The sequence below is a fragment of the Pezoporus flaviventris genome, unplaced genomic scaffold, assembly GCF_033815535.1.
Source record: "Pezoporus flaviventris isolate CSIRO_AGI_PZ_B2104156 unplaced genomic scaffold, CSIRO_AGI_Pfla_v1 ptg000007l, whole genome shotgun sequence".
In the NCBI taxonomy this organism is placed as follows: domain Eukaryota; kingdom Metazoa; phylum Chordata; class Aves; order Psittaciformes; family Psittacidae; genus Pezoporus; species Pezoporus flaviventris.
Window position 1 is genome coordinate 17073733 of NW_026892555.1, and position 11396 is coordinate 17085128.

The 11396-nt window shown below is 44.8% G+C and overlaps 1 protein-coding gene across 3 annotated transcripts; it reads left to right on the forward strand.

The window, feature by feature from the left end:
* The first annotated feature begins 328 nt into the window (after window positions 1–328).
* KCNV1 (potassium voltage-gated channel modifier subfamily V member 1) lies at window positions 329–11021 on the forward strand. Of its 3 annotated transcripts, none has more exons than XM_061447849.1 (4): window positions 329–497; window positions 1480–1586; window positions 4146–4672; window positions 10192–11021. In XM_061447849.1, exons 1-4 carry the CDS (start codon window positions 381–383, stop codon window positions 10701–10703), a joined length of 1263 nt encoding a protein of 420 aa, XP_061303833.1. In that variant the 5' UTR covers window positions 329–380; the 3' UTR covers window positions 10704–11021. The 3 variants fall into 3 exon arrangements, with proteins under 3 accessions (XP_061303833.1, XP_061303831.1, XP_061303832.1); XM_061447847.1 differs by having other exon boundaries at window positions 367–497; window positions 888–1586; XM_061447848.1 differs by having other exon boundaries at window positions 371–497; window positions 1074–1586.
* Window positions 11022–11396: the final 375 nt, after the last annotated feature.

Sequence of the window (11396 nt, forward strand, 5' to 3'; positions counted from 1 at the left end):
AAGTTGACTGCAGCTAAGTTAAAACAGGCTCTCTCACGTACGTCGGCTGGCCTTTACAACGACTGTTTTACTTGAGTGACTTCAGGCTTGTGGTCGTGGGAGTTCCGTGCGCGGGGGTACGCTACCTATTTAGAAACGTGTTTGGTTTTACGTATATTAAAGGGGGGCGGCTTCAGAGCCGCCTGGGAACTCGTGCGGCGAAGTTTGCTTTGGATTTGGTTTGTCCCGGGAGTAAAGCCCCACTCCCTGCCCGTGCTCCCGGCTGCGCCCTCCTCGCAGGGGTCCAGCGGCGCCCGAGCGGATGCGCTGGACCCCGCGGCGGGAAGGCGGTGGCCCGCCCCGCCCCGCTGCCGCCTGCCCCCCGCAGCACATGACCGGCCATGGAGGCGCGCCGGCGCTGCACTGAAGTTTGGAGCCGAGAGCGGGCAAGGACTGCCTGCGAGGAGACGGCGGTGGCCGGCGCCCGGCTGCGGGCGGTGCAGCTGGGCGGCGGGCAGGTAAGGTGGGGCGGCGGCGGGGAGCGGCCGGGCTGGACGAGGGGCGGCACCGCTCCCAGGGGCTCGGCCGCGGCGGGTGCTGAGGGGCGCAACTTCGGCCTCAGCTGCGGGCACGGAGCGCTGGGGCGGGCGTAGAAGGGTGCCCCGGGGCTGTGAACGGAGCTGTGGGGCCGGGCCGAGAGGGGGCCGCTGTCGGGGGGGCGGGTGGCCCCGCTGACGCCGGCGTTCCCGTGTGCGGTGCTCCGCGTCGTGCTGCCCTGGTTCCTCCCCAGCGCTGGGGACGGGCGCGGCAGCGGCGGGGCCGGTGGTGCCGGCGCTGCCCGATGGCTGCCGGGGCGGACGGCGCGGGGTGAGGCCGCCTGTTTACCGCTGTTCCCTCTGTACCCGCAGGTGCCAGCAGCGCCGGGCTGTTCCGCACCCGGCCTGACCTCCGCTCTGATGGAGGCGTCGTTCGGAGAAAGAGGGCACGGTGAGGTGTCGCTGGGACGATAGCCAAAGAGAAGTCATGCATTTCTAGCCCAGCCCCACACCCCCCAGGGCAGTCTTCTGTGCAGCTTTGTTGTGTTTTCGATCCAGGAGAGTGTGGGCTGCTGCTGGCAGCTACAGGATGAAGTCGCCTCCCTGCTGCATGTCTCTTTCTTCCCAAGCATCCCTGGAGGAATCGGGGAGTAGCACATCCCTGGGTTCCCTGGGCTCCAGTGTTTTCAACAGTGAAGAAGAGCAGGGGCCCCTACTCCAGAAGGTCATCCCTTCTTTGGACTGCTTTACTATCAATGTAGGAGGCAGCCGCTTTGTGATGTCCCAGCAAACTTTGTCTTGCTACCCTGACACCCGTCTTGGCAAACTGGCTGTAGTGGTCTCTGCTGCCCGGGATGTGGCCTCTGCCCTCCTTGAGCTCTGTGATGATGCCAACCTCGTGGAGAATGAATATTTCTTTGACCGGAGCTCACAGGCATTTCATTACATTCTGAATTACTACCAGACAGGGAGGCTGCATGTGATGGAGCAGCTTTGTGCACTCTCCTTCCTGCAAGAGATCCAGTACTGGGGTCTGGATGAGCTCAGCATTGATTCCTGCTGCAGAGACCGGTGAGTTGTGGGAAGATGTGACGCGCTGGATTGTGGGATGGGTGAACTCGGCATTGGCTTGCATGCAGGGATGCTCAGGTGAGAGATCCAGTAGTAGGGGTAGGTAGGGTAGCAGAGTATTGGGAGAAGTGCACTCAAAAGTGGGGAGTTCAGCCCTGAATCCTGGTCTAGAGGTGGATGGGTGTAAAAATGGGAGCAGATGTGATGGGTGATGTCCTCATTGACCATTGCTGAGGGGAAGGTTGACAGTGGGGTAAAGATAGTGAGACCCTAACAGGACCTGGATCTGGGTTGCCCTGTACCGGCCCTGGAAGCTCAAAATGTTTGAAAAGGACAATGCCAGAAATGACAAAGGTTGTGAAAGGGGAGATGTCCATTCAGTCATCCAGTTTGAGGTTACCATAGTTATAGGGGTTGGATGTGGAGTCAGGCACAGTGCTGGGTAGGTTTTGAGCCTCCCCACCCCCAGTTTCCATTCTGGAGGATTTCTAGATCCAAGCTGGAGAGGCAGGAGGGGGGTGGTCACCTGGCAGGCTGAGTGTGGGTGGCAAGGCTCCAGGAGGAGCCGTGATGGGAAGCATTGCACATGGATGTCGCAGCTTACAGGGAGGGGGCAGCAGCAGCCGGAACATGGCTCACTGGAGGCAAATTTTAACAAGCAAACTAGGAGTGAGGTGGATTTCCACTGAACCACCCCCAGGATGTTGCTGTATATTCCATTTGTGGTTAATTTATTTTTTCCCACCATTTTTAGTGTTACTGGTTTGTTTCTGATTAGTATTGAAGAAATGAATTATCTAAAGAGTGCAACTGCTATTTATCCAAAGGGGTTATGCCAAAATTATTAGAAAGAAACCAAAAAGCAGCCCCACTGCAAAGGATACTACGGTTACCTTACTCTAGCATGGTCCAGTTCTGTGGCTGAAAAAGTTGGGTCCTAGTTTTCATCCCTTTCTTCCTTCCCTGGTAGATGTAACTGAAAGCTCTCACTTCTTTGGTGGTAAAAAGAGCTACAGACCTCTTTGGCATATGCAGGAGTAACTGTATATCAAACAAAAGCAAAATGGCATAGCCTGTTTGAGACTTGCAGCAGTCAAGAAAAACAGATACAAAAGAAAAGGATTTTTTTAGTGTGCTTTGGGAATGGATTTTGTTTCATGAAATTGTTCTGTAAACATACTATTGCTCTAACAAAACACTCAAGTATGTATTTACAATCTGCAAGTTTTACTCAGCACAGATGCTTGTGTGCTTGATTGTGTGAGGACCCATATATTTAAAGAAAGAAAGCTTGCCATCTTTGTGTGTATTGATCAGAAATTCATCTATGAACTGCATGGTTTTTATGATGCCTTTCCTTTTAGTTTTGCAAATGCATACAGATGTAATAAAAATGGGATATAGTTAATAAAGTTACACCTGGATGGGAGCAATCCCAGGCACAGCTACAGGTTGGCCAGAGAAGAGATTCAGAGCAGCCCTATGGAGAAGGACTTAGGGGTGTTGGCCGATGAGAAACTTAACATGAGCTGGCTTCAGTGTGCGCTTGCAGCCCAGGAAGCCAACCGTATCCTGGGCTGCATCAAAAGGAGCGTGACTAGCAGGTCGAAGGGGGTGATCCTGCCCCTCTGCTCTACTCTGCTCTTGTGAGACCTCACTTGGAGTATTGTGTACAGTTCTGGTGTCCTCAACATAAAAAGGACATGGAACTGTTGGAACAAGTCCAGAGCAGGGCCACAAGGATGATGAGGGGACTGGAGCACCTCCTGTGTGAAGACAGGCTGAGAAAGTTGGGGCTGTTCAGCCTGGAGAAGAGAAGGCTGCGTGGAGACCTCATAGCAGCCTTCCAGTATCTGAAGGGGGCCTATAGGGATGCTGGGGAGGGACTCTTCATTAGGGACTGTAGTGATAGGACAAGGGTTAACAGGTTAAAACTTAAACAGGGGAAGATTAGGTTAGATAAAAGGAGGAAGTTCTTTACTGTGAGGTTGGTGGGGCACTGGAATGGGTTGCCCAAGGAAGTTGTGAATGCTTCATCCTTGGTAGTGTTCAAGGCCAGGTTGGACAGAGCTTTGGGTGAGATGGTTTAGTTCAAGGCGTCCCTGCCCATGGCAGGGGGTTTGGAACTTGATGATCTTAACGTCCTTTTCAACCCTAACTATTCTCTGATTCTATGATTCTAAGTTGAGAACAATTTAGAAACAGAAGGTCTGGTTGTGCCTGGATTGCTTGCAAGAATGCGTGTTAGTTGTGCAGCAGGCTACTATAGTCAACATGATCCATATAAATAACACGCTATCAGAATAAAATTACTCTGTGCATATAAACTGTCACTGACGTGAAATGGGGGAATAGAATATGAGGGCAGTGGAAACATGCTACAGGGTCTCAGTATCTTCAATCATATGCTTGATATGAGGGTTTTCTGAGCTCACATAAGGTAAACTTTAACATGTATTCTTTTGCCTTGCATGGTAGAGGATAAGGAAAACATTTGCATACTGGTATTAAACGTCTCGGGGGGGGGGGTGGGGGGGGGGTGTGGAATGTCCTTGGCAGGTACTTCAGGAGGAAGGAGCTGAGTGAAGCCTTAGACATCAAGAAAGATGCAGAAGAACTGGATGCCCAAGATGAAGAAGTTGACTTTTCTGGTAGTCTCTGTCCCAATGTTAGACAGAAACTTTGGGAAGTTTTGGAAAAGCCTGGCTCCTCTGCAGCAGCCAGGACTTTTGGCACTCTGTCCATGGTTTTTGTTGTTGTGTCTATAGCCAACATGGCTTTGATTTCAGTAGAACTGAGCTGGCTGGCACCACCATTACTGGATGCCCTAGAGTACCTGTGCATTGCATGGTTTACAGTGGAGTTTGTTCTGCGGTTCCTGTGTGCACGGGATCGGTGTCGCTTTCTAAGGAGTGTGGCAAACATCATAGACCTCCTTGCTATTTTACCTTTCTACATCACCCTGCTGGTGGAGAGCCTGTGTGGGGGGGAGAGCTCGCAAGAACTGGAGAACGTGGGGCGCATTGTGCAAGTGCTGAGGCTGCTCAGAGCCCTGCGGATGTTGAAGCTGGGAAGACATTCAACAGGTACTTTCAGCTATGGCAGTGGTACTATTTGGTTTTGCTCCCTGCAGCAGTTGTTCCTGGGCATGGTTCTCCATCCTCTGTGCTTTTCTGCCTAAGCTTTTTTACCCAATCTGTTAGCAGTAATTGCTTGTGAAAAACTTACTTTTGGACATTGATAATTGAGTGGCAGCGGCCTTCTCCAATAAATTTTAGCTCTTCATAGAGCCAGTGTATATTTGCATAGAATATTTGCAAAAAGGGGCCCCGAAGTTGCGTGCTGTAAATCATCCACCAGTCATTCACAAGGTCATAAATTTACAAGCATGTGTTTGAGTTGATTTTATTAGGGGTGAACCAAGGAAAGAAGCAGATCGTTAGGCCACATTTTTATATTATCAAAGGCCCACTAATGACATTTTATAATTACCTATCATAATTTGTTTTGTTGAAAAGTATTTGCAAGGAAATATGTCATGATTTTGTCTACATCATAGATCCTGAAAACAACCATGGTAAAGAATGCTTCAAGAAAACTGTTTAAACTGAGTCTTACCGAACAGTGGCTTCAGGGGCTCTAAGGTCCCATTGAACACAGTGGTATCTCTGTGGCATGTGGAGCACAGCTGGGGGCTGCTTGCTGAGTTGGACGTAGGTGCAGCACAGAGCAGCAGTGTCAGATTCAGTCAGTGCTCACCACTGGTGTGGGGCCTGTCATGTCCAAGCACTCCTGACAGGTCAGTAGACAGAGGATGAACAGCAAGGAGGGATAGGGTGGAAGATGAAGTGCATTCCTGAGAACACTCACATCTTTGTACACTCTTTCAAGTGGTGAAAGGAAGGTATAAAAGGTTATGTTTTCTAGTGGGAATTTATCAGAGGAAGCTGGAAATGATTGGAAGGTGTTGCATTTCCCCTTGCGTTTCCTTCATCTTTATTACAACTTCATGGCATGTGCATGCCTGGTGTATGAAAGAATAAAAGCTGTATTGCCACCACACCCTCTCCATGCCATGATGTTGTCCAGTGCTTGGCATTTTCATATTATTTAATTATGTTCCCACTTAAATCAATGCTGAACATGGTGCTGAATTTGACAGGAGAAATGTTCAGCCAACATTTGGAGCTTTGACAAATAGGATCCTAATAGTAAACCATTGTCTCCATCCTGCAATATTAGCCTGTTCTCAAGATAGAGATGATTGTTCTTACATGGCACTTGACATACCCTTCCAGGATTTCCTGCCATGAAGCAGGAATGGGTTGATGCCTCTCAGTTTTTTGGAGATGCATCTCCACCTTCTTTGTGAACTGGCCCTATTTTGGCAGGCATTACAGTGTGCACACAGCAGCAGAATGTGTCTCTAGTTTTGTTTCCACTGAAGGGCAGTGAACCTGCCTACTAGTGGCAGCAAGTAGCTTTAATGCTGCTGAACATAATCATAGTGGTTTGGGAAGTATCCTAATCTTGCTCGCCTACCCTAGATTACTGATGCATAACTGTCTCTTAGAAAGCGGTTGAAAGGAAGCTTGTAATGGTTCAGTGTGTCAATGAGTTTGTTTTGCTTTATTATAACATTTGCAGAGTCTGCTGATGTTTGGTTTTTTTGTTTTTGTTTTCTTTTTTTTTTCAAGAAAGGCTGCTACAGACTTTTGTTGGTAGCTGCAATGTGAATTCATTCCTCTAATTGTGTTTTGAAAATAAAAAGATTTGAACTCATCAAGGCACTTTTGTGCTGAATTACAAAAAAGTGATCCAAAAGTATGTTACAAGGTTTCCAGTTTATTGGATTTTACTGTTACAGAATGAGTTCATGAAACTCAGTACTATGGCTCTTTCTATCAATTTGAAACCAGATCTTTCAGATGTTTGTATAACAACTGTTAACTTCAGGTAGATTAACTTTCAGGGATAGTCTAAACTTTTGTGTCTATTTATTCTTAAAGTCATTAAAATATTTCCACAATTTATATCGCAATATTGACTGCCATTAATGTTGAGTTTAGTCATTCCAGACTAGGTACATGTTAATTAATTATATAAAAATTTAGTCTCCTAATCTGGAAGTGAGCTATCATCTTTCTACTAGAACCAGAGTGCCAGTTTCAACATGCAAGGAGCTACCTACATATCTATTTAAACCATCCAGAGCTGCTTTACTGTCACTGTGCTTGCTTCTTTGGTAGTTCAGTGGCTATCCACTTAGGCCCAGAACACTAAATCAGAACTGTATAATTGGAATGTAGAAAGTCACTGTTTCAATCTCCTGTCAGAGGAGATGCTGCTACTAAGATGAAACACAGCCATAATAAATCGAAACAGCAAAATAGACTCTCAGATCTGAAGCCCTGTTTCTGACCACTAGAGGTATGTTGCAAAACAGTTCTGTTAACGTGGTTTTAAATACATCCTTAACCACACCTGCTAATAACACAATGAACCTCATAAGTACCATACACAGAGACCATCCTCCTTGCACATACCTAGGCAGTCCTTATAAACCCCAGAGTTCAGGGTGGCTCTTGCAACTCTTCCACTCTCTTGGCTTGGATCTGCCAGTTCAAAGCTACCTCCCAGCGATGCTTCTGTCTGATTTCTGCACTCTCACACCAGACAAAGCTTCATGAACTGCTCCTGGCAAGAGGAGTGCAAGATCAGAAGAGGTGTGAAAATTCATGCCTGCAAACACCAGCTCCTCTTTCATCAAATAGGGGTGTTCACAGTCACAAGGAGAACATCTCTGCAGACCCATACAAAGCTGGGATCACAGCAGCAACCTAGCTGACAGGGCAGAAAGGAGTTAGGAAAAAACATACCAGTTCTTTCCTTCACTTTAAAGAAATGGATACCCTTTTTGTGGGGGAGGACAGAAAAAGAAATGAAAGAATCATTTCTGCCCCTTTGAAAGCTGAACCCAGCTAATAGGGGGGATACAATGCCTAGAAGCACCTGGGCTAGTTTGGTGTATGTAATTATTTATGCAAAGTGCTATACTTCATCAAAGAACAACTGAGAAATCAGTACTACCAATATCCAGAAAATGTATAGCTAGAGGGTGAAACCACTCTTCTGAGCTATCAAAAATGTGGATTTGAGTGGCTCCAAGAATAGCTGAGAGCTGAACCTGCATTTCTCGCATTCTCTAATGCTCCTCAGCTGTTACCTTCCTCCTGGGGCCATGTTTTGCATGAAGCCGTGCTTCCTCTGGGAAGCACTTATGGATTGACTCCTTGAGAAGAGGGTTTGAGCATCTTGTGATAGCAGTGGGCACATGTTTGAGAGAAGGCTGTGGTGTATGTCAGTATGAGATGCCTCTGGAGACATGAAAAATCGAAACTTCAGCGTTTTAGTGCAAAAGATTTAGGATGATTTAAACGCTGTGTGTAAACAGAAGTAATAAGGCTTGCTTTGGTATCTGTGCTAGGACAGCCCTAGTTTGGCTGTGGGCTAGGGCTCAGATACATTTAAAAAACTTACAAAATGATACGGCAGAACATATTATTTGTTTGAATACATCAACTGATTCCCACTTAGGATGAGCTGTGGAGACCAGTAACTTGTCTGATTCATAGGTTTGTCTAAAAATGTCTTCTGACTTCATCTGAAGACATGAAGAGATGTATTTTTGTTTTAGATGAGGATAATAGTACTAAGAATAATTTAAAAATACCAAATCAGAAATCAGACTCCTGAACAGTCAGAATAATTAATATAGGAAAAATTCTTTTACTGAAGATTTCATCAATGTGATACAAGGAGTTAGCAGTCAATTCCAAGTTCCTCCTTTCTTTAGCCTGCTTTTTGCAAATTCTTTAGCTATAGTATTCTCAGGATTCAGCATAAAGAGCAAACCCTGTCTTTTATAGCAGTCAGTTATTCTTTGAAGAGAAGTGCTATGCAGGTAATTTAGAGTACCTTCTTTCTAAATCATCTGAAAGGACTTACTCTTCTACCCTGTTCAGGAGGAAGTTTTACAGGGCAATGGATGGTAATAACTTCCTTGGAAGATGAGAGTTTGATCTGGATCCTTGCAGTTGTCTCACAAAGCTTTTGCACCACGAATATTAATGCATATCCAAAATGTGGAGGCAGTCATATTAAGAGAAAAAAATACACTGATATATTTTATTCCCATTGCAGATTTAAACTATATCATTATAATAAACATTCTAACCAACAGATCGTAGTTATAGTAACATAGAACCTGGATATGGGCAAGTCTTTAACTGGAGTTGGTAGAATATTAAAAAAGGAAAAATCCTACAGATTCTGGGGTGTACTTCCATTGTTCACTGTACATACAAAAAAAAAAAAAAAAAAGCCTTTAAAGCCCATTAGACCTGAAGGAGAGAAGAAATCCAAAAGCAAGATGAAATTCTTAACATCTTGTAGATTGAGAATGAGGAACAAAGAGCAAATCGAATTGCTTATTGCACTCATGATATGAATTCTGCAAGCAGAGGCAGAGTTCAGTAAGCTATTTTGCAAATGCTAGTTTAGTTAGAAGTCTACCCCGGGAAGGGTAATTCATAAACATTGTGGGTTTTTTCATTTATTAAAGAAAGCACATTTTAAACAGTGTTAAAAAACAATACAAAGTCACTTGTGATTCAAAAGATAATTTCAGTCTCCCATGTGTCTCAGCTGAATTGGTACCCTGTTATCTTTCTTTATGTGTGCAACATTTATCTATTGCACTGTTATTGTATTTACCTTCCTGCTTGCTTTGTCAGGCAGTCTAGTCTTGAAGCAGCAGTTCTAGAAAGAATGGGGGGGTCTATGTAGAGTAGCCAGCTGCCCATGAGCTCCCTTGGCAACCCACGGGTGATACTACTGATATAGGTGAATTAACAGAATATCATGTTTTCATTGGGAGGCTTTGCAGTCTGGTTTTGGCACAAGTGCACCTGCTGCTGAAATACTGCTTTGACGTCTACAGTTAAAGATATTGATAGGTTCTGGGGGGAAGACATGTCGAGGAGAGGTTGTGAGAACTATATGAGGATTAAGAACAGTTCTTAGCAAAAAAAAAAAGTTACTAATTGACTGAACTAGGCTCTAAGCACTGACCTAGAAAAATGAATTGGGTAACTGGAGGTTGTTTGGTCCAAGAGAAAAATCCGATAACGGCTGGAAAACAGGAGCTTGGCACATTCAAGGGAGCAGGTGTTTTTACTCTGCTTTTAAATGGCTATTTAGATAACTTATTAAAAACTACGACAGATTCTTCTGTTATAGCCAGTTACTAAATATTGATTAGTTTTCCTAAATTATATGTGTATGTAGTACAAACAGTAAGCAATTAGAAGAATTTTTATGCTCTATATTAAGGAAACACAGGTGATGTCAGTGGTTCAGTCATTTTAATCTAGTTCTTCCACATTTTCCCAGTAGCACTGAGAGCAGCACACCTTTTTCTTAAATCATGTTCACAAACAGTCAAAGAAAAACACAAGGCATCTTTTAAATAAGAGATGTTTTGCGAAGTTATGATGACAGCTACATGAATCAACCTATACTGACAGCATTTATTGTCTTTCAGGCTTGCGGTCTCTTGGAATGACTATCGCACAGTGCTATGAGGAGGTTGGCCTTCTGCTGCTTTTCCTCTCTGTAGGAATCTCTATATTTTCTACTGTGGAATACTTCGTTGAGCAAGGTGTGCCAGGCACAACTTTCACAAGTGTACCTGGTGCTTGGTGGTGGGCAACAACTTCCATGACAACTGTTGGTTATGGTGACATTAGACCAGACACTACCATTGGTAAGGTGGTAGCCTTTATATGTATACTGTCAGGAATACTGGTTTTGGCTTTGCCAATAGCTATAATAAATGACCGTTTTTCTGCCTGTTACTTTACACTGAAGATAAAAGAAGCCGCTCTTAGGCAGCGTGAAGCTTTAAAGAAACTCATGAAGAGCTCATCCAGCGATTCAAACATCAATGTTAATTTGCGAGACGTTTATGCACGCAGTGTCATGGACATGTTGCGGTTAAAAAGCAGAGAGAGAGCAAGTACAAGGAGCAGTGGAGCAGATGATTTTTGGTTTTAAGTTATTTAGCCTTATATAGCAAATAGACTACTTCAAAAGTGTACTATTAAGCATCTCTTTTTTTATTATCCACCACATAGTGTATTTGCTTTTCCAGCTGGAGTTCTGCTTGCTTGGACAGACTGTGATAACTATTCTATACAAAAGGCAGACTTCATAATATGGAGTCTCTCAAGGAGCCCTGAAACCTACTTCCAGAACTGAATCATGGTGGGTGAGATGGGAAATAATGGGCCCGTTAAAACAGTGACACAAACATTTGTCTGTGAATCTGATGTCCTTGGCAATGTGTAGTAATAAAGTCTTAGTGAAAATTTCCATGGTGTTTTGAATTTTAAAGATCCATAAGATTTGTATTTACATTGGGAGAGCAAAAGTCAAAGACATTAAGAAAAACTGAAAAGGGAAGTCTAAGGAAATCAAATGTTGAATAAATTTAGGATGACATTCCTCTAAGGAGCTTCATTGTGACCCCCTTTCTTATCTCCACCTTCTACTCCATTTACATGAAAATGAGGTTATTAGACCCTGGAGGTGGGAGGGAGAATTTTTTATTTGAAGAGAAGGGTTACCACATATGTGGTGAGTAAAAGCACTTGGGCTACTTCAACCCCATGCAACACTACAGGCTTTGGGAAGACTGGCTGGAAAGCTGCTTGGCAGAAAAGGACCTGGGGGTTGACTGAGAGCTGC